General features: G+C 41.0%; 1 protein-coding gene across 1 annotated transcript; it reads left to right on the top strand.

Annotated features, from left to right (window-relative positions):
• The first annotated feature begins 789 nt into the window (after positions 1-789).
• Positions 790-1,296, top strand: LOC120925046 (ATP synthase subunit delta, mitochondrial-like). The gene has a single exon (XM_040335940.1). It carries the CDS (start codon positions 790-792, stop codon positions 1,273-1,275), a length of 486 nt encoding a protein of 161 aa, XP_040191874.1. The 3' UTR covers positions 1,276-1,296.
• The last annotated feature ends 23,130 nt before the right edge of the window (positions 1,297-24,426 follow it).

Genomic DNA, 24,426 nt, shown 5'->3' with positions numbered 1-24,426 from the left:
GGAGGTATTTTCATTCTTTATTAGGGATCAAAACACAAAGGAAATCTATGTTTTTCTGCTTCTCAGATTGGAAAATGTATACATTCAGGAAATATTCCTGTACCTCCCAAGTGTACAGTCTGGTGCCTTTGAGGGCTGGTCTCTTTTTCCATCTGTCTACAGAGCGGATCGGGTAAACACGGACAGACGTCCTGTGTTTATCCGATCCCCCAATAGGGGAGAGTGGAGATCTGACAGGGCGGTCCCTGTACAGTGTGCAGGGACCGCCCTGTCATCTGCCGGCTCAGCGGGGATCAACGAAGCAATCCCTGCTGAGCAAGCGGATGCATAAGGAACGGATCCTCACGGGACCCGCCAGTGTAAAAGGGGCCCTTAGTCTAAACATTGTATCAATTTGCCTTTTACATCAAAGGAATAGACTTCTGTATGTAAATCTTTTTCTGACAGTTGTTGTTTTCAAGTTAAAATCATTTTTTTTGCTAGAAAATTTCTTAGAACCCCCAAACATTATATATATTATATATATATATATATATATATATATATATATATATATATATATATATATATATATATATATATATATATATATATATATATATATATATTTAGCAGAGACCCTAGAGAATAAAATGGTGGTTGTTGCAATATTTTATGTCACATTGTATTTGTGCAGCAGTCTTTCAAATGCAATTTTTTGGTAAAAAAATTACTTTAATGAATAAAAAAAAAAACCTGTCTTGTTGCCGGTGCCCTTGGCTTCGGTCAGAGTAATTCCCCACCTTCACCATGCTGTCCGCTCGGGCTCTCCAGTTTGTTCGTTCTTATGTATCCCACCTTGTACGAAGCTATACTGAAGCCGCACCTAGTGGGACGTCGGCCATGAGCTTCACATTCGCCTCCCCTAGCCAGGTCTTTTACAATGGATTCAACGTGAAACAAGTGGATCTTCCTACAACTATGGGAATATTTGGTATCCTAGCAAGTCATCTCCCAACATTGCAAGTTCTCAGACCCGAACTTGTCACAGTGTTTAGTGATGATGGATCTGAAACCAAGTACTTTGTGAGCAGCGGGTATGTGACAGTGAATGCCGATTTCTCTGTACAGTTGCTGGCTGAGGAAGCAGTAAAACTGGACATTTTGGATACAAGCACTGCAAGGTCAAACCTGGAAAAAGCACAGGCAGTGTTGCAGCAAGCGGGAGATGAAGTAGCAAAAGCAGAAGCTCTGGTTAATGTGGAGGCATGTGAAGCCATTGTTAAAGCCCTGTAATAAAAGCTGGAATTGTATATCTTCTACTTCCATTTGCCGTCCCCCAAACAATATTTTTTTTTTACCCCAGATGATGTCCTTGGGACGAAACGCGTCAGTGGACCCCACTGTTGCTACTACTTTGCACAAAGCGCTTGTACATCCATCTAAATGTAAGTGTTCTTGCTACATTCAATTTTCAACATTCAACAGAGTTATGCTATGTGGATGTTTTTTTCTTCCTAATCTATGGTACACACCCTTCCATCCACATCTGGTATTTTTTTGGACCATCATGTCCTGTGAGACCATGGGGTAATCAGCTATCTTCATCTGTGGTATACTCCATTCCTCTGCCGTTTTGTCACTCTTGCTACAGCCATTGGAGACACATACAGCATTGCCCATGTTCCATCGTGGTTTTACTACACAAAGCTCTGTTTGACCCATCTGAACATAGGTTCTCCCCTTACCTATCAGTGGTGGTTTCTTTTCACGTTAATTAATTTCAACGCTCCTTCAACTCTAGCACCTCTTTGAAGTTATCACCAGGCTTTGGAATTCACCAATATTATTGCTGGGCTATTCTATAGTCAGATTTGCCTTTTTACACTATTCGTGTTTTTCACATATGGACATTTATTTATATATTTATGTATTTATGTGGACATTTTCACTTCACTTTTATTGTCATATTTGTAATTTGAAGTTTTATGCCAACCTAACTTAATTAGCGCTACACTTTTTTGTTTTCATGTTTTTTTGCTATTTGTCTATTTGCAGTGTTAGCGGCTTACCTATAGGGCAACGCAGTGTTTTTCTGTATAATAAAAAAAAAAATGTTGGAAAAAAAACTAACCAGTAAAGTTAGCCCAATTTTTTTTGTATAATGTAAAAGATTTTACGAAGAGAGAATCGCAATCTTTATTCTAAGCAAAAAAACTGTGATTCTCATTTTGGCCAGAATCGTGCAGCTCTACTGTCTAACAATGCTAGGCCCGCTAGACACTGAAATGTAAGAAAAGCTGGGTCAGGACTGAGCTTGTTAGAATTAACTGGTTCTTCATTTCCCTTCCTCATGTCCCCCCTTTCTAATTTGCTTTTAAAATTCATTATATGTGCATTTTCTTAAAAGACAAACTAGTCCAATATCTGGTCCTGGTTGTAGAACTTCTAATCACATATCAGTGACAGGGAACATACGAAAATATCACCGCCTGTACAGCATTTCAGCAGAACAAAATACTTTAGCCCTGGCAGATGTTCAGGAAGTACTAGGCTGTCATAAATCAGTTGTTGTTCTATTTCTAGTCTCACTAAACATGTAACAAACTTGTCAGTTGTTTTTTCAGACAAAAACAGCATTCCGTGGCCTTACAATTCTTTGTGATAATATTGCAACTACCAATTTCTCTGCCAAACAGAAGCATGTGTTTAAGATGTGACAGAATTTTTATTTAGCCATATTCACTTTAAAGTGTAACTAAAGGAAAAACATTTTGGATAGAATAAGTTTTTTTCTGCCAACTGTGTCCCATTGGGGAAATTTCCCTTTGCTTCCTGTCCCATAGCCAAAACAAGAAGTGAGGGAATCCCGATGTGTCACCGGGGTCACCAGATCGTCATCATTAAAAGGTTTTTCATCTTACACTGTTCTGTTAACCCAAAATTTGGGATTTTCTTTTACTTTCACTTTCGATGATAATGGTATACAGGACAAATCGGGAAACCCTTTAACGGGGCAAAGACAAAAATACAAACTGGTATTCTAATCCATCTCAACTCTATCCAAAACTAAAACATTTTTTTACCTTTAGTTACCCTTTAAGTAACACACATAATAAACATGACTTATACCACCTGACACCATACTTTAGCCAAAGATAATGTTAATTTTTTGCTAAGTTCTGAAAGCCTTCCTTCTTACTATGGAGAATATTTTATTCTTAGATCTAACACGAAATGACAGTATGTTTTACTAATTATGATTTTGCTAATTATGATGTGTTAAAGGTTGTAACGGTCACCACCGTTTACGATATTCCCATTCCATCAACCCAAGACAGCTTATCCGACAGTCCGACAAGCCAGCAGACACGATCCATACAGTAAGAATCCCCTCAGAGAGACGAGACATACGCTCTGTGTTCTGAGTAAAATGAATGAATGAACCAATGCTTTAATGGTTAGCTCTCTTATATACAGTACAGGCATGTTACAGTTAATCAAAGGAACAAAGAAACTCCACTCCACCCACACATCACACAATGGGGCTTCAATCACATTCTTTTAGATAATGACATTCAGAGGAGTTAATTATCCCCCAGACGTCCTTTCTCTGGGACAAGTTCCCCTCACCTGTTACACAAACACATAATTCCCTACCCCTGAAAGGAGACATCTGACCTTTCAGACTTAATCAGTACAATAGACACAACACAGTATTAGCATCACACAATGGACAATAGAATGTCTTTCAGGAGCCTATTGACCTGTTGTGGGTCAGCATGAAATCACCTGTAATATGTCCAGATCTCCTGCAATACATGAATCAGTTATCAGTCACCCTATGCCCAAAAGGGGTACAGGGTGACCCTAGACCCAAGAGTCATTAGTGACGCTGGCACAGGAGTACCCCCCATCCTTCGAATGTCTCTGGGTGTCACGGGTCATTCCGTTACAAAGGTTATGTTGGAATAATAGACAGTGCTGTAAAACTTCTATTCTGCACAGCACCAGTTAACTGCATACTGTACATGCTGTATGCAAAGTATTATCAAAGAAATAGATATGTTCTAGATCTCCCAATTTTGGATACAGTCATTAGAGGGATGGCCACTTTTGTACCACTGTCAATAAGAATTGAGTGGAACAATGTATCCGAATAGGCACATTTTTACAGACACTTCATAGGTGCATTTCCACCGGGCGCAATGATTGGCTAACTATTTTAGGGCAGGGGCTTCATGTTGTCTAAAATACTGGTCTAAAACTGGCTATACGTTAATAAAATTTGTTCAGAATTTTTTATTTAAAAAAAATTCATTTGATTTTCTAAAAATGAGTAGGGCCAAGTCAACATTGAATTTCAACCACAGAGATGGTAAAATTGAAAGGAGCAGCATGACATTTTTTATCTTAAACGGACTAATTTTGTGTACGCGTAAGTTCATTTGTTCTGAAATCGAATATTTAAAATCAAACAAACAAAACAAAGTACTTTTCAAATACATTTATCAAGACACTGAATGTGCTGGGAATTTTTGTATGAATGTTTATATGAACATTCATTTGAAATCTACTATTGTAATCAAAATGCGCACTATCCGGGAATGATCTAACTCTTATACAATACACTAGTTTCTAAATTCTCACCAGTAATAGTAGTAATACCACTGCTAAATGTTTCACTTCACACTGCAGCTGAAGGTTCACTCAGCCAAACACCCATTTATTTGGCCTTCACATCTCCATAAAACTCATAAACTTTGAACACAGTGCTGAGGTCTCCTTCATATCATTTCTTCTGCTGATCAAATGTTCTTAGTTTATAGTTTTAGCCTGTTTTCTCTATTGGCGAATGTTCTTTAACTCTTATGGTCCAGAATTATTAGGACTGCTATTTTCTTCGGATCGGATGTTAGAGAATATTACATTTGCCTGGTGAAAGACAACAAATAGAAACAAAATATTCCTGCTCTACCTTAATCAGAACTCAACAAAACACTAGTTGTAGCAAACACCGGATTGGTCAAGTATTAAATCACTAAAAAATATAAAGTGCTATATATTCTTGGTATACATCAAATATGTAAGTAATCATATTACACAGTATTAAGTGCTAAGTGGTAAAAATCTCAGATATACTTCGCAGTGCACAAATTATCACATCCAGATAAATAGTAAATAAAAAGTGCTAGTGCTAACAGAGTACAAAAATAAAGTCCAAAAGTGCACATATATCTGTGGCCTGATGTGACTTCCGTTGTCCGTCTATTCCGACATGTATCGTCGCGATCACTAATCAGTAAGGTAAGAAGCCACTGCACACTGAATTGTTTTTACACCAAAGAGGACTATTATCACTATTATCACTCATTCACAAAAGATTATACTTGCACGGAGTATCACTTGGAGCACAGCACTTTATTCATTGCACCTTACGTATGCGCTTGAAGATTTATGTGCACTTTTGGACTTTATTCTCGTACTCTGTTATCACTAGCATTTTTTACTTACTATTTATCTGGATTTGATCATTTGTGCACTGCAAAGTATATCTGAGATCTCAGCACTTAGCACTTTATACTGTGTATTATGATTACTTACATATTTGATGTATACCAGGAATATATAGCAAGTCATATTTTTTATTGATACTTACTAGAGCGCAACACCACTTATTGATTTTTTATATTTATTAAGAAATAGAAACCAATGTTTCTTTTCCGATAATTTTTTATTGAAAATAGGTTTTTAAGCAAACAATGAGGTACGAAATAGTACAAATACATATTAAACAATGGCGTTACAGTGGAGATTGTCAAAATCAGCATATTCTAGTTATAACATAACTATACCGTATCATAGTAACTGTCCACAGCCAACTCTGCCTGAGGGGGCTAGATGGAGACATGTGAAAAGTGCAACAGATGATTTGTTCACTATAGGCAAAGTAATGTGAATATCAACATATTTGCCAATTCAGAAACATTATTCATATTTGTTTTCAAAGCAGGTATCTTTGTTATGAAGAAAGAGGACTATAAAGCCATTTTCACACTGAGGCACTTTTAGCGCTAAAAATAGCGCCTGTAAAGCTCCTCTCTTGTCACTCCAGTGTAAAAGTCTGAGTGCTTTCACACTGGACCGGTGCGCTTGCGGGACGCTAGAAAAAGTCCTGCAAGCAGCATCTTTGGGGCAGTGGAGGAGTGGTGTATACACTGCTTTTCCACCACCCCTGCCCATTGAAATGAATGGGCAGCGTTTGTTCTTGGATCCTTGTAACATTGTTTTTCTGTCCATTTTGGATACCTCTTCTATCTGTTTCTGACTAAAACGTTTCGTGTAGCCTTTGTCTTTAAATCTATTCCCAATAAATGTATCTTTCAGTTTAAAGTCATCTTCATGTGTACAGTTCCTCTTAACTCTTGTGAGTTGTCCTTTTGAAATATTAAATAACCATGATTTGTGGTGACAACTTTTCATGGATAGGTAATTATTGGTGTCAATGTTCTTGAAGTGTGTTTTTGTTACCAATTTATTATCCATTATTGAAATGTCCAAATCTAAAAAGTTGACACATTGGTTGCTAATATTCAAGGTGAGTGTGATATTCTTGTCATTCTAGTTTAGTTTTAATTGGAATTTTTCCAGTGATTCTTTATTGCCATTCCAGACGATGATGACGTCATCTATGTATCTTTTATATAATGTGAGTTCCATTGGTATATCAGAGTACACTGAGTCTTCTTCCCACTGTGCCATGAATGCATTTGCTACACTCGGGGCAAATTTTGCTCCCATGGCAATTCCTGTGATTTGCTTAAAATAAGTTTGGTCATGCCAAAAATAGTTATGTTTAAGACAAAATTCAATACACTTAATGAGAAATTGTCTTTGTTTGCATATCAGGGTGCTGTACTCTCTTAGAAGCCATTTGGTAGCACTGCAAGCTTGGTGGTGCTGTACTATAGTATACAGAGACGATACGTCTGCTGTGGCTAGTAGGGTTCTACCTATTAGCACTGGTGTATCTTCTAGTAGTTGTAACACATGTTTGGTGTCTTTGAGATATGCTTTTGTTTGTTGAACTGCTGGTTGCATGAACCTATCAAGGTACTCTCCCATTCTTGATGTTAGGGATTCAATCCCATTCACTATGGGTCTCCCTGGTGGATTAATTTTATCTTTATGTAATTTCAGGACTGTATAAATGATAGGTATTCTACACATTTCAGGGATTAGATATTGTGACTCTTTCTTATTCAGTATTCACTCCCAAATGGACAAGTAGTTTTTCCAATTCTTTCTTGTATTGGTTTGTAGGGTTTCCTAGTAACCTAGTGTAAGTGTCACTATCTTGTAGTTGTCTATTAATTTCTGTCTGATACTGTTCCTTAGATTGGACCACTACTCCCCCGCCTTTATCAGCTGGGTGGATTAAATATCTGATCGTTTCATTAGGGATTGGATTCCTTTCTTAATGTGTATCGGGTTGGTAGCTTTTTTAATTACCATAGTGTCCAAGTCTTGTAGCACCAATTTTTTAAAAACATCAATGAAGTGGTTATCGTGTATTTGTGGATTAAATACAGAGTTGTTCCGTAAATCGCTATGTTGTACTGCATGTTCAATACTTGACCTATTATTGGTTGTTTTTATAGGGTTACCCATAATGTATTTCTTAATATTAATTTTTCTAATGTATTTTTGGATACCTATAAATGTATCAAATTTATTCAGACTTTTGGCTGGTGCATGCTTGAGACCATTATCTAGGACTGCAATTTCTTCAGTGTTGAGGGGAAAACCACTGATGTTGAAGATACCCTACCTAATTATTTGCTTTTTCTTTTTCTTTTGGCTTCTTGTTCCCGCTCGACACCCCCTCTTCTTTCGGGTGTTGTTCTTACCCTGGGTAAGAACTTTTGGCTGGTGCATGCTTGAGACCATTATCTAGGACTGCAATTTCTTCAGTGTTGAGGGGAAAACCACTGATGTTGAAGATACCCTCCCCAATTATTTTCTTTTTCTTTTTCTTTTGGCTTCTTGTTCCCGCTCGACACCCCCTCTTCTTTCGGGTGTTGTTCTTACCCTGGGTTCTAGGGTTCTTCTCCTTGGTGTCCTTGGTTGTTCTTGATTTCTCCTTCTGGGTGACCGATAGTTGTCTCTGTGGTCTCTTCTAGGTGTGTGGTCTCTCCTCTCTCTGTCTAAAAAAGACCTTTGTGTAGGTTGATCATAATGGTTTTGATGGTAGTATAGGTGAGGTTCTTAATAGTGTCTGATAGGCTCAAATCTAGTGTGGAGAGGTAAGGGGCTCCTTTCAGGTCTTCTGTATTGTTCATAATGTTGTGGCTGTACCCTATTATCTCCACAAGAAAGAATTGGAAAAACTACTTGTCCATTTGGGAGTGAAGAAAGAAATACTGAATAAGAAAGAGTCACAATATCTAGTCCCTGAAATGTGTGGAATACCTATCATTTATACAGTCCCGAAATTACATAAAGATAAAATTAATCCACCAGGGAGACCCATAGTGAATGGGATTGAATCCCTAACATCAAGAATGGGAGAGTACAGTGGGGATCGAAAGTTTGGGCACCCCAGGTAAACATTTGTATTAATGTGCATAACGAAGCCAAGGAAAGATGGAAAAATCTCCAAAAGGCACTTTATTTTTCACATAAGCAAGATCACAGCAAATAAGAAGATTTCATTACCTACTTATGCACAATATTGGGACTTTATGTCATGGAGTTCTATCTATGACACAGAGATATTTGTCAATATATTAATTTTGTATTAGTTCACTTTACTAGTATTATTTATGTATGATGTACTGTGGTTAAGTGCCCTCTACCTATTTCTTCGACTAAGGGAGAGGGTATAGAATACGTCAACCCCTAGCATAAAAAGTTTTAGGCGAACATGTTCCGCAACTTTAGGGCATAGTCCCATTTACAAGTAGCACTTATGTCAGCACATAGTAAATAAGCATTGTAGTGACAACTACTAGTTACATAAGAGTAGCAATTATGGCTTAGGTACTTTGAGAGTACACATAGTAAATATAGAAGCTGTAGTGACAACTAATAGATGCATATAAGCGGCAAATATAGCTCAGGTACTTTGAGAGTACATATAATAGCTTAGAGCTGTAGTAATAACTAATAGTTATACATAAGTGGTGAATATGGCTTAGGTACTTTGAGAGTACATATAATAGTTAAGAGCTGTAATAATAACTATTAGTTACATATGAGAGGTGGATATAGCTCAGGGTATTTGAGTGTAGATGTCCCTTTAACCCATTCCCGACCGCCGCATGTACATATACGTCGGCAGAATGGCACGTACAGGCACATTGGCGTACCTGTACGTCCCTGCCTAGACGTGGGTGGGGGGTCCGATCGGGACCCCCCCCGCGACTTGCGGCGGTCGGGTCCCCTCGGGCAGCGATCCGGGACGACGGCGCGGCTATTTGTTTATAGCCGCTCCGTCGCGATCGCTCCCCGGAGCTGAAGAACGGGGAGAGCCGTATGTAAACACGGCTTCCCCGTGCTTCACTATGGCGCTGCATCGATCGAGTGATCCCCTTTATAGGGGAGACTCGATCGATGACGTCATTCCTACAGCCACACCCCCCTACAGTTGTAAACACACACTAAGGGAACACTAACTCCTACAGCGCCCCCCTGTGGTTAACTCCCTAACTGCAACTGTCATTTTCACAGTAAACAATTAAGCAATTTAAATGCATTTTTTGCTGTGAAAATGACAATGGTCCCAAAAATGTGTCAAAATTGTCCGAAGTGTCTGCCATAATGTCGCAGTCACGAAAAAAATCGCTGATCGCCGCCATTAGTAGTAAAAAAGAAAAAAATAATAAAAATGCAATAAAACTATCCCCTATTTTGTAAACGCTATAAATTTTGCGCAAATCAATCGATAAACGCTTATTGCGATTTTTTTTACCAAAAATAGGTAGAAGAATACGTATCGGCCTAAACTGAGGAAATTTTTTTTTTTATATATATGTTTTTGGGGGATATTTATTATAGCAAAAAGTAAAAAATATTGAATTTTTTTCAAAATTGTCGCTCTATTTTTTTTTATAGCGCAAAAAATAAAAACCGCAGAGGTGATCAAATACCACCAAAAGAAAGCTCTATTTGTGGGGAAAAAAGGACGCCAATTTTGTTTGGGAGCCACGTCGCACGACCGCGCAATTGTCTGTTAAAGCGACGCAGTCCCGAACTGTTAAAACACCTTGGGTCTTTAGGCAGCATTATGGTCCGGTCCTTAAGTGGTTAACATATTCCTTAGCAGACAGTCCTATAACACAACAGTATATCCCGGATATTGAGCAGCAAGAGACATGATAAAGCAATATCAATTGTATAGCTGGAATGTGAGTAGCAGAACTTGCTATAGCACTACAAGTAACAGAATAGCTACTTATCCATTTTGTTGTCTTCAGTATAGGTACTAGGGATCCTGTGGTGAAAGATGTTCAGTAGGGAAGTCTGAAAGGTTGTCCCCAGCAATGTCTCCAAGTAGCAGGAATTGTATATGGTACTAAAGTAGTAGTTGAGGCTGGAGCGGTGCTCAAGCATGGGGAGCAAGGGCACCCATCTCTGTAGCATAGGCCGAGCTATGGCTGACAGTAATAGAACCCTGTTACTGTTTCCCTTGAATGCCTTTATAGGCTGACAACAGGGGCTGTGCATCCAGCTGAATTCAAACAGAGCGCCGTGTGCGATGCACTTCCGCGTTCCAAGCTGGAACACATAACGGCGCCGGGCGATGACATCATCGCGCGAGTGGAGTATGTAGATGGTGGTTGAGGTTTTTCCATTTTGGTTTGCCATTTAAAAACTTGATCCAATTTGTAGTCTGAAATATCTCGTTGATACTTTTTCATTTTCCTTTGTTGTGTTTCTAGATCTTTGGTTACTAAATCTTAATTAAGTTGGGAAGCTAGTGTATTAAATTCAGAGGATTCTTTATATGGTTCCAATTTAGTTTTGGTGTCTTCAATTATTTTATCAACCATTATCATTTTCTTTTGTTTACATTTTAGGAGGAAATGAGAATGGTTAATAAAATAATTGAACACACCAAAACTAAAATGCAACCATATAAAGAATCCTCTCAATTGAATACACTAGCTTCCCAACTTAATAAAGATTTAGTAACCAAAGATCTAGAAACGCAACAAAGGAAAATGGAAAAGTATTAACGAGACATTGCAGACTACAAATTGGATCAAGTTTTTAAATGGCAAACCAAAATGGAAAAACCTCAACCACCATCTACATACTCCACTCCAGAAAGAGAAGTTAGAATCCAAGAACCCTCACAGATGACCCACACTCTCAATCGAGATAATGATGTGGGTGATCATAGACCCCAACAAGAATACAGAGGGAATGGAGCACAGAGGTATCAAACTCCAATACATTTTAAGAAGAAACCATTTAAGAAACAGTTTAAAAAACCATACAACAACAATAGGAACTCAGAAAGAGAAAGAGCCTATCAGACACTATCGAGAACCTCACCTATACTACCATCAAAACCATTATGATCAACCTACACAAAGGTCTTGTTCAGACAGAGAGAGGAGAGACCACACACCCAGAAGAGACCACATAGACAACTATCGGTCACCCAGAAGGATAAATCAAGAACAACCAAGGACACCAAGAAGAAGAACCCCAGAACCCAGGGTAAGAACAACCCTCCGAAAGAAGAGGGGATGTCGAGCGGAAACAAGAAGCCAAAAGAAAAAGAAAACGCAAATAATTGGGGAGGGTATCTTCACCACTGAAGAAATTGCAGTCCTAGATAATGGTCTCAAGCATGCCCCAGCCAAAAGTCTTAATAAATTTGATACATTTATAGGTATGCAAAAATACATTAGAAAAATTAATATTAAGAAATACATTATGGGTAACCCTATAAAAACAACCAATACTAGGTCAAGTATTGAACATGCAGTACAACATAGCGATTTGCGGAAAAACTTTGTATTTAATCCACAAATACACGATAACCACTTCATTGATGTTTGTGACGGTATTAGAATGATATCCCCGTCAAATATTCCCTTCTTCCATAAAGAGCATCACCCAATATTCCACGAGGAGGAACATTCCTGGAATCGCCCCAATAAGCCACACATGGGGCAGCGCTTACTGCTGGAACAAGACAACTTTAATGGTTTCTTCTCAGCTTTATATACAGTACCAGGCATTAAAGCAACAATGAGATCTCCACCCCCCCTAATCACACACTAAGGCTAATTACTACAACATTCTAGACAGGTCGGCACCGGCCTATAATTATCATGTCTAATCACTGCACATTCCTTAATTAATGGCATCAAACAAACCACCTTCACACACTGAGTATCCTAGGCAGACGTTTCGTCTCCGCATGCCGCTTGACACCTATTCACACCTCTGAGCATCAATAGGTTTTAGACAGTGTTATCACACAATTAAAGGCCTTTTAAAAGCTAGCCTTATTTAACATATTAACAGTCTTAACAGAGAGATGAGTCACACATGAAATCACCTTTTCATCTAACACACAGCATTAAACTAGCAGGGAGAGAATTAGACTGAAGCATATTTGATATTTGCATAAAAGTCCGTCACAATGGGCCTGATTCTCAAAAGAGATACGCAGACTTAACTGCTGTTCAGCCTGCGTATCCCTGTGCCTAACTTTGGAAACGATTCTCAAAAGGCTTTTTCCAAAGTTAGGCAGAAAATCTGACAGGTGTAAGACACTTACACGGTCAGATTTTAGGATGCAGTACAGCATCCGCCACTGGGGGCATTTCTCATTGAAAAGCAGCTTTGCGTATGCAAATGAGGACTTAAGCAGATTCTCAAAGCATTTCAGCACTTTGATTTCTGCGTAAGTTCCGAATTTGCCTGCGCAAAACTAGGGCTGGTTTTATAATGTGGAAAGTTAGTCACACATTGTAAAGGCCCATTCCAGCGACGGCATTTGGTATGCATTCCTGAGGGAGAACTCCACGGCAATTTTTAAATTCAAAACCGCCATGGGTTCCCCCCCAGGAGCATACCAGGCCCTTTAATAAGGGGGCCCCCAGATACCGGCCCCCCACCCTAAGTGAATGGATATGGGGTACATCGTACCCCTATCCATTCACCTGGAGGCAAAAAGTAAGTTAGTAAACACACAACACAAAGCTTTTTAAAATAATTTATTATTCTGCTCCGGATGCCCCCCCTGTCTTCGTTATTAGCTCAATTACCAGGGGGGGCTTCTTCTTCCACTCTCCGGGGGTCTTCTTCCACTCTCCGGGGGTCTTCTCCGCTCTCCGGGGGGGGGGGTTTCTTCTTCCGCTCTCCGGGGGGGGCTTCTCCGGACTCCGGGGGGCTTCTTCCATCTTCTCCCCTCTTCCGCTGTTGACTCGGCGAACCCCGGTTCTTCTGCAGCTCTCCGGTGCCTTCTTCTTCAGCGCTGGCTGCCTGCTATGTTTGTGTGTTAGCTCAATTTCAAACAGGCAGCCAGCGCGGTCTTCTGTGACGCCAGGGTCTTCTCTTCTGTTCTTCCGATGTTGACTCGTCGCCTGTTGTCGCTGTAATGATGGAAGCGCGCCTTGCATCACATTTATATAGGCATCACCGTCCCATCATGCTCCGGCAGGTACCCACGTGGTGGGTGCACGTGGGTAGGCACCCACCACGTGGGTACCTGCCGGAGCATGATGGGACGGTGATGCCTATATAAATGTGATGCAAGGCGCGCTTCCATCATTACAGCGACAACAGGCGACGAGTCAACATCGGAAGAACAGAAGAGAAGACCCTGGCGTCACAGAAGACCGCGCTGGCTGCCTGTTTGAAATTGAGCTAACACACAAACATAGCAGGCAGCCAGCGCTGAAGAAGAAGGCACCGGAGAGCTGCAGAAGAACCGGGGTTCGCCGAGTCAACAGCGGAAGAGGGGAGAAGATGGAAGAAGCCCCCCGGAGTCCGGAGAAGCCCCCCCCGGAGAGCGGAAGAAGAAACCCCCCCCCAGAGAGCGGAGAAGACCCCCGGAGAGTGGAAGAAGACCCCCGGAGAGTGGAAGAAGAAGCCCCCCCTGGTAATTGAGCTAATAACGAAGACAGGGGGGGCATCCGGAGCAGAATGATAAATTATTTTAAAAAGCCTTGTGTTGTGTGTTTACTAACTTACTTTTTGCCTCCAGGTGAATGGATAGGGGTACGATGTACCCCATATCCATTCACTTAGGGTGGGGGGCCGGTATCTGGGGGCCCCCTTATTAAAAGGGACTCCCAGATTCCGATAAGCCCCCGCCCGCAGACCCCGACAACCAATGGCAAGGGTTGTCGGGAAGAGGTCCTGTCCTCATCAACATGGGGACAGGGTGCTCTGGGGTGGGGGGGCCCGCAGTGCGCCCCCCTGCCCCAGAGCACCCAACCCCCCCATGTTGAGTGCATGCGGCCTGGCACGGCTCAGGAGGGGGGGGGACGCTCGCTCGTCCCCACTCCCATTCCTGACCGGCCGGGTAGCGTGCTTTGGATACGGGTCTGGTATGGATTGTAGGGGGACGCCCTACGTCGAATTTTCGGCGGAGGGGGGTCTCCTTACAACCCATACCAGACCTAAGGGCCTGGTATGCTCCTGGGGGGGGAACCCATGCCGTTTTTTTCTTTGAAAATTGGCATGGAGTTCACCCCCTCAGGAATGCATGCTGAGCGACGCTGTCATTTTTTTTTATAATCATTTGTTTTCCCGGCGCGTCTTTTTTTTTCACCCGTCGCAACTTTAGTGTCCCGTCGAAATTCTCAAAGCCGCCCGGCGTTAATTACGTTCGCGCGCTGCACGTCGGGAAAATTACGTCACACGCATGCGCAGTACGGCCGGCGCGGGAGCGCGCCTCATTTAAATTTTAAACGCCCCCAGGAGAGGAGGACCGCCTTACGACGGCGGCACTTAAGTTACACGGCCTGAAATTTCTACCTAAGTGCTTTGACGATCGGGCACTTAGATAGAAATTTTAAGTCAGTGTAACTTAACTGCTGAAATTTAAGTTACGCAGACTTTTTGAGAATTTGGCCCAATGTTTTTAAAAAATTGGTGCTACACGACTTGGACACTATGGTAATTAAAAAAGCTACCAACCCGATACACATTAAGAAAGGGATCCAATCCCTAATGAAACGATCGGATATTGTAATCCACCCAGCCGATAAAGGCGGGGGAGTAGTGGTCCAATCTAAGGAACAGTATCAGACAGAAATTAGTAGACAACTACAAGATAGTGACACTTACACTAGGTTACTAGGAAACCCTACAAACCAATACAAGAAAGAATTGGAAAAACTACTTGTCCATTTGGGAGTGAAGAAAGAAATACTGAATAAGAAAGAGTCACAATATCTAATCCCTGAAATGTGTAGAATACCTATCATTTATACAGTCCCGAAATTACATAAAGATAAAATTAATCCACCAGGGAGACCCATAGTGAATGGGATTGAATCCCTAACATCAAGAATGGGAGAGTACCTTGATAGTGTATACCTTGAAAGTATATCTCAAAGACACCAAACACGTGTTACAACTACTAGAAGATACACCAGTGCTAATACTGTAGGTAGAACCCTACTAGCCACAGCAGACGTATCGTCTCTGTATACTATAGTACAGCACCACCAAGCTTGCAGTGCTACCAAATGGCTTCTAAGAGAGTACAGCACCCTGATATGCAAACAAAGAAAATTTCTCATTAAGTGTATTGAATTTTGTCTTAGGCCCCATACACACGATAGAATCCATCCGCTGAAAAATCCCAGCGAATGGGTTTCAGCGGATAGATCCTATGGTGTGTACACTCCAGCGGATCTGTTTCCGCGGATATTTATCCCCTGGGATGGATTCCAGCAGATCGAATATTCGCTGACATGCTAAACAAATCCATCTGCTGGAATCCATCCCAACGGATGGATCCACTGGTCTGTATAGACTCACCGGATCCATCCGTCCGAAGGGATCCCCCGCATGCGTCGTAATGATTCGACGCATGCGTGGAATTCCTTATATGACATCGTTGCGCACGTCGCCGCGTCATAATCGCGGCGACGGCGCGACACGTCATCGCCAGAGGATTTTGGCGCGGATTTCAATGCGATGGTGAGTACACTCCATCGCATGAGAAATCCGCTGAAATCCTCGAGAGGATTTATCCGCGGAAACGTAACTATTTTTGGCATGACCAAACTTATTTTAAGTAAATCACAGGAATTGCCATGGGAGCAAAATTTGCCCCGAGTGTAGCAAATGCATTCATGGCACAGTGGGAAGAAGACTCTGATATACCAATGGAACTCACATTATATAAAAGATACATAGATGACGTCATCATCGTCTGGAATGGCAATAAGGAATCACTGGAAAGATTCCTATTAAAACTAAACCAGAATGACAAGAATATCACACTCACTCACTCACCTGGAATATTAGCAACCAATGTGTCAATTTTTTTAATTTGGACATTTCAATAATGGATAATAAATTGGTAACAAAAACACACTTCAAGAACATCGACACCAATAGTTACCTATCCATGAAAAGTTGTCACCACAAATCATGGTTATTTAATATTCCAAAAGAACAACTCACAAGAGTTAAGAGGAACTGTACACATGAAGATGACTTTAAACTGCAAACTACATTTATTGGGAATAGATTTAAAGACAAAGGCTACACGGAATGTTTTATTCAGAAACAGATAGAAGAGGTATCCAAAATGGACAGAAAAACAATGTTACAAGGATCCAAGAACAAACAACGTTACAAGGATCCAAGAACAAACAACGCAATCTAGAGGCACCAATGTTAGTCCTTGACTACAATATACAACATCGGGAGGTGGAGAAATTAATAAGAAAACATTGGCATATATTGAAAAGTGACAGACACCTAAAAAGCATTCTACCAGAAAAACCCAATACAGGCGCAGATTCACAGAGAGCGGGCGCACATTACGCCGCCATTGCGCAAACAATGTATGCTACACCAACGCAGCGCAGAAAGGCAAGCATGGAATTCACCAAGCCAGTGCTCCCAACGCTGCGCTGGGTTTCGAAGGCGTACGCCGGCATATGTGGAAGTGGGCGTGAGCCATGCAAATGAGGCGTGACCCCATGCAAATGATGGGCCGAGCGCCAGACAGATACGTTTTACGAACTGAGCATGCGCTGAGACATGGACACATTCCCCTGCGCATGCTCACAACCACGTCGGAACAACTGCCTAAACTATGCCGGATCACTGCGTACAACGTGAACGTAACCTACGCCCAGCCAGACACGTCCAATGTAAAATATGCCGGCTTGTGTTCCCTGGTGCAGACCTTTGTATGTCTGCTGCTGGGTTACACCTCCCTTATGGGGAATAACTTTACGCCGGACGTAGAACTTACGCGCACTGTGTCGGGCGCACGTATGTTCGCGAATAACCGTATTTCACTCATTTACATATTTGAATGGCTAATCAATGGGAGCACCACCATGCGTCCAGCCTAAATGTGCGCCCACCCTACGCCGGCGTAGGCAAGTTACGTCGGCGGGATAAAGCCTGTTTTTAAGCGCATCTTAGTTTGTGGGTCCGGCGCACAGATACGACGGCGCACATTTGCACTTACGTCGGTGTATCTTGTTATACGTCGGCGTAAGTGCTTTGTGAATCTGGGCCATAGTCTATAAAAGAGCTCCAACATTGAGAGACTTAGTGGTAAAAAATGTGGTAGAACCTCCACCTAAAAGTGGGTATACCTTTTTTTTCACGTGAAGGCTTTGTTCCATGCAAATATTGCTATGCATGTAGACACTCTAAAAGACCACAAATCAAAAGACTAGAATTTACCTTGACTAAAACAGGACAATCATATACCATTAAAGATTTTATTAGTTGCCATACAGAGGGAGTGGTATATGTATTACAATGTACCTGCAACCTACAATATGTAGGTAGAACAAAAAGACCCCTTATGGTTAGAATCAGGGAACACATCCAAAATATTAGAAAAGGTTTTCCCAAACACAATGTGAGCAAACATTTTGCCCAATTCCACAACAAAGACCCCACACATTTATCTTTTTGGGCAATAGAAAAATACAAAAAAACATGGAGAGGGGCACACCTGTTTTGATCTATTAGCTGGTCTATTCACAGCACATATGGAGTGGGGATGCCTTTCCTCAGCTGTCTCACAGTGTATGTCAAGAATCCACACCCACAGGTGAATCTGGAAGAGAAAATTCTAACAGGATGTGTACTTTGTAAACAGTATATAAAGCCGAAGACAGCAGATATACATGTAAAACTTGTGTAGGAGTATTTGTTTCATCTCTGTGTATCATCTGAGACTGTTCATTTGACTGGATATATGTGAGGGTTTACATTTACATTTTAAACAATACAAATCCCTCACGGGGACTGAAGATTTTCGAATCCAGTCGTTCCAGACCTTTTTGAAGATTTCAAACATTAAGGGTATTACAGTAACTATGTTACATTAGCGAGAATGATGAAACATTCAGAAAGCTGCATCAACTGCATTCCTTTAGCAGGTAAACCTTAGGAAGTATGTCACCAAAAAGTGAAACCCCTGTTACAGAGGATGCTTAAAATGTTATCAGTATCTTGGTGCAGACTTCTGAGACAAGCAGTAAATCAGGGATATACAATTAGTGAAAAGAGAAAATAAATGTAGCGCCAAAACTATAAAAAGAAGAAAGGTAACCACAAAGTGGTTTTGAGGATGTGACCTCTATAGTGAGAGTTGTATTAAGGAAACCAACTCCGTGAAACAATCTTGCATATATATCAGAGCTAGATTAACTCTGAGTGCTAATATTACACCTATGCGGCATAAAGGAACATACAAAAGAAAATTCTTAGGTAATAAGTGATTATAAGTGTGGATAAACACAAATAAAAAGTTCTGAAAAGTGGAAAGGGGGGGGAAGGGGGAACTTCCAGAGCTTCCCCAGAGCTGACTGTTCGTCACTTCAGCTGGAAACACTTCTTCCACATCAATGGAGAATCCTTTCCCTCAGAAAATGCACATCTTCAATTCCTTGGCATATAAAAATTAAGGTACTCTTACCAGCTTAAGTTGACCCACAGCTCACCGTATGGTGGGTAGGTCCTCAGGGCTTATATATGCTGGCCGTCCTCCAGTTGCACCAATGGGTAGATGGATATCCCGATTCCGATATTCCGGATGGATCCCAGGAGGAAAGTTGGTAACAGCAGCCACAGGAACGTCACATGAGATGATACGGAGGGGGAACTCCCAATTTCATGAATGTTATGAGAAAAGAGGGAGAAAACACCTCCTCATAGTGTAGAGATTTATTTAAAATTCTCAATCAAAAAAGTTTTGACATAAACAAGGAGATAGTCCAAATCTCATAAAATTAGTACACAGCAAGGAAATTGTCCAAAGTAAAAAATGGTAAAATTAAAAAAAGACCCAAACGGTAGAGACACTCGTTCACCACGGCACATCAAAGAAAAAATCCACAGCAGGTAGATAACATAAACTGACACAGTATTGGTGGTATGGATCAAGCTTCTAACCTAGGTGTGGGTCAACTTAAGCTGGTAAGAGTACCTTAATTTTTATATGCCAAGGAATTGAAGATGTGCATTTTCTGAGGGAAAGGATTCTCCATTGATGTGGAAGAAGTGTTTCCAGCTGAAGTGACGAACAGTCAGCTCTGGGGAAGCTCTGGAAGTTCCCCCTTCCCCTCCCTTTCCACTTTTCAGAACTTTTTATTTGTGTTTATCCACACTTATAATCACTTATTACCTAAGAATTTTCTTTTGTATGTTCCTTTATGCCGCATAGGTGTAATATTAGCACTCAGAGTTAATCTAGCTCTGATATATATGCAAGATTGTTTCACGGAGTTGGTTTCCTTAATACAACTCTCACTATAGAGGTCACATCCTCAAAACCACTTTGTGGTTACCTTTCTTCTTTTTATAGTTTTGGCGCTACATTTATTTTCTTTTTTCTGCTTACACTTATCCACTGGTATGTTGGCTGCCTATTTACACTATATACACACGTAGATTTGTTTAGCGCAATATATTCTTTTATATATACAATTAGTGGACCTCCAGCTGTTGCAGAACTGCAAGTCCCATAAGGCATAGCAAGACTCTGACAGCCACAAGCATGACACCCAGAGGCAGAGGCATGATGGGACTTGTAGTTTTGCAACAGCTGGATGCCCGCTAATTGCATATCCCTGCAGTAAATCAAAAATGAACTTACATTTCTAGGGGCATTTTGTATGCATTGCACTGAATTTTTTGACGGTTAGAAAATTACAGCGGCTGCAGAATTACCGTATTTTCCGGCGTATAAGACGACTGGGCGTATAAGACGACCCCCTAATTTTCCAGGAACAATTTTGGTTTTGGGATATACTCACTGTATATACCCCCTTCTTACTAGTCTTTCTGGAAGCTGAGGGGTAGCCGGAACCGCTGAAAGAAACAGGCTTTTTTCAAATCTCACTGACATTACATTACATTCCTCACTGTGCCATTACATTACATTCCTCACTGTGCCATTACATTACATTCCTCACTGTGCCATTACATTACATGCCCCCACTGTGCCATCACTTGCCCCCACTGTGCCATCACTTGCCCCTCTTGCCCCCACTGTGCCATCACTTGCCCCTCACTGTACCATCACTTGCCCCTCACTGTGCCATCACTTGCCCCTCACTGTGCCATCACTTGCCCCTCACTGTGCCATCAATTGCCCCTCACTGTGCCATCACTTGCCCCTCACTGTGCCTGAACTTGCCCCCACTGTGCCTGAACTTGCCCCCCAGTGCAATCACTGCAAACAGTGCAATCACTAACTTTTTTTCTGAATAGACTTGCAGGCGGTGACAGTCTCCGTGCTGCGAGCGTCAATGATTTGAAAGCCGCGCCTTCTCCTCAGACTGTCCTGTGTTAGGCGGAACACACATTTTCCCAGCAGCGCCTCTGATCTGTGTTCCGCCTATCACGGACGTCTTCTCATCTCGTCCGAGGATGAGAAGGCATCTGTGATAGGAGGAACACAGAACAGAGGCGCTGCTGGGAAGATTTGTGTTCCTCCTATCACAGAACACTCTGAGGAGAAGGAGTGTCTTTTAAATCATTGACGCTCACAGCACGGAGACCGTACCCGGCGTATAAGACGACCCCCGACTTTGGATGCATTTTTTTGCATCCAGAAAGTCGTCTTATACGCCGGAAAATACGGTAAATGGAATATTTTCTTTTTTTATCATTTTCTTAAAATTACAAAACAGCTTGTGCAGCAATATTATATGCAATATATATATTTTTTTTAACAAAAGTAGAATTTTCCTTTAAGGTAGGGTAATGAAATGTGAAAAACAAGTTTATTTTCTTCTTGTACATATATTCCTCAGATAAACACTTACCAAACTCATTGGGCATTGCACCATTAAAAGCCAGTCATATCAGTAAAACAAGATAACAGACGATAGGTAACTGAGTGCACTCCTCATTTCAAAGAACACAAAAAAACAAAACAATAATTTATAAGTGGCAGTGATAGAAGCATTAATAATGGCTCTATCCTTGCCCTTTGTAAAATAAATACAATTTGTACTTTTGTATCCTCTGATATGAACAGTGTACTCAGTTACCTTTTCATCTGTTTTCTTGTTTTACTGAATAACATGAAATGTTGTCGATGTCCTTTTTGGTCCATTTAATGTCACTATCTACCAATCCGTTCTGAACAGAGCACACATTCTGAGAACTGTTAATTTCTAATGACAAGTTCCTGGGAGTCTGGTGTAGACAGTGAATTTTTTTTACTCAGATCTTGTTGCTCACAGACAAGCAGAATGCTGTTTACGACAAGCTTTGTTTTCTGCTACAAACCCAAAGTTCTGCAAAATAATACTGTAATTATTACACTATAAAAAACAAAACTGAAACAAATGCATAAATAGCAGTCCATGTTACCACATCTTTGCATGTTATATGAATTTCTGTTTTCTTGATTCTCAGTTTTAGCATGCTAATAATGTGGAAGCAAAACATGAAACACACAATTAGGGAAGAATATGTACTACTAAAAACAATGCAGTCGATCTCATTCATCTTTTCACAAAAAATATATGTAAGACGAATGCAGCCCAAAATGTTCCTGCATAAAATGTCCAACTAAAACATACCAAAACTCAGTGTTGCCAACCGCCAGTATTTTTACTGGCAGCCAGTAAAGAACAGGCAATTTTCTCCTGCCAGTAAAAGTAAATGGTTGCCAGGAAGGGGCTGTGTATTTTATGCAATCTATCATGCCATAAAACATCTAGAGCAGGGGCAGCCCAGAGCATGTGTAAAGAGATGCTGGGGATGCCATCCTCCAGTACACTGAACACTGTGACTCACCTCGGTTCTTTCTGCAGCCCGAGATAGAGATGAGAGGGGGAGGCATTCCAACTAGAGTTAGTAGAGACAGTGCGGGATCCCAGACTCCCAGTGTGAGGAATTCATTCCTGCACATCAGCACTCAGCAGCCACTGAAAACTAGGACCCTTGTGTCAGGAAGAGGAGCAACCCCTCCCCGGAGCACTTCCAGAAGGAGGGGAGAACTCTGGCACTTCAGCGCCCCCACCTCTGCAGGCGCCTGGGTGCAAAGCACCCTGCGCACCCTGCCTAGGATTGGCCCTGGTGCAATGGAGCCAAGCAGAGCGGCCAGAGCCTCATGTGCGGGTCTGTGGTATGGGAGCAAGGCAGACTGGGGCCAGGACCATCAGTTCTGTTTAGACTGGAGTGGACTAAAGGGACCACTTGGATTGGGGAGAGAATGTCACTGTGACTCAGGAAAGGAAATGTCATGTCAGTGAGGTGTTATCATCATCTGTGCTGCTACACACTGCTGTCAGTGTCACTGTGAGAGTCAATTTTATGTGTGTGTGTGTGTGCGTGCGCCCATTCTAATGTATTGCCCTCCTGAGGCCAGTCAATTAACTAATTATTATATACAAAAAAAGAAAAAAAAAGAAATATGTTTCTTGCCTATCTACCTTAAATCATATTGCTAATTGCATATTGTATTTGTTTGTAGCCTAAACACTCTAACTTGCACTTAAAACTGTAATTTTGTAACTTTTGGAAATGCCAGTAAAAACTTGTCTGTGCCAGTAAGTTTTGGGTGTTGTGTCAGTAAATTTCAATCTGGTAGGTTGGCAACACTGGTCAGATGATATTACACCAAACTCCACAAGTGCACACCACTCCGTGTGAAGAGGGGGCTTACCAGAAGAGTTTGACCCTCAGCTTAAGGAGCGGTCAAACACAGCTTTGTATAGAAATCCACTTTGCGCTTCATCCAAAGGTACCCACATACTACAGCTAGCAACACTCCCTGAATCTGCATTTATCCCTGATTTATCCCTGAATCTGCAGCTTGTAAAACTTTAGTCATCCAGATTATACATGCAAAAAATAGGCACACTCTCCATAGTATAAAACTATCAATTGAAGGATTTTATTTAAAAAAATTAAAAACAAGGAAAAAGGAAAACCATTTTCTGTGATAGCACAATTACCAGTAACTATAATAATAATAACACAACAATAATCTTCTAACCAAAAAAGTATGACCAGTTTCTTCATCACATATCGTCTTATTAATCCACATCGTTTCCTTATCCCGGTCATGTACTTTGAAAAACCTGACCCCAGATTCAGGCACATAGGTATATATGGAGATTCAAATTAAAAAAATTAAAATTCAATAGTGCAGCGCTAAAATAAAAATAATAAATCAATACTGTCCAAAATGAGTATAATCTTCAAAGTATTGAAGCAAAGAAACTCCACCAAGATTTCAGTGTGCAGATGAAGATGAAGAAACACCACACCCTGTGCAGTCAAACTGCTTACCAGAGAGACATCATTATAGGCATGTAGATTTTAAATAATGCAGGGGTCAATGGCAGTCACACCTCCACTCGGATGTATAAATGGAAAACCACAAACAACATCAGGGATGAGGAAGCGTCCAAAACTCATAAGGATCCAAAGATATATATTGCGTTCATCAGCAAAGGGATAACCATAAAATACAGAGAGGAGACGACAATAGTGAAGCTTGCAGGTATAAGCAACACGCAATTTATTGTATTGTACTTACAGAAAAGGGCAGGTTAACAGGCATAAAAAAAAACATAGAGGGTTCCATAGAACATAGCGTACTTTGTGTCAGGCCAGCCTTACATGTTTCATCCAATAAGGATTTCATCAGAGGCGTGAGATTATATGGAGATTCCCATGAAATAAATATTAACTATCACCCTGCTCCCGTGGGAAAAGAAAAAAAAAGATGGGGGAAAA

Source organism: Rana temporaria, chromosome 1, assembly GCF_905171775.1.
Source record: "Rana temporaria chromosome 1, aRanTem1.1, whole genome shotgun sequence".
Classification (NCBI taxonomy): domain Eukaryota; kingdom Metazoa; phylum Chordata; class Amphibia; order Anura; family Ranidae; genus Rana; species Rana temporaria.
This window is presented reverse-complemented; position numbering and strand designations above follow the sequence as displayed.

What these genes read in the sequence shown, in the direction of transcription:
- LOC120925046 (XM_040335940.1), top strand. Translation starts at nt 790, where the DNA reads ATGCTGTCCGCTCGGGCTCTCCAGTTTGTTCGTTCTTATGTATCCCAC.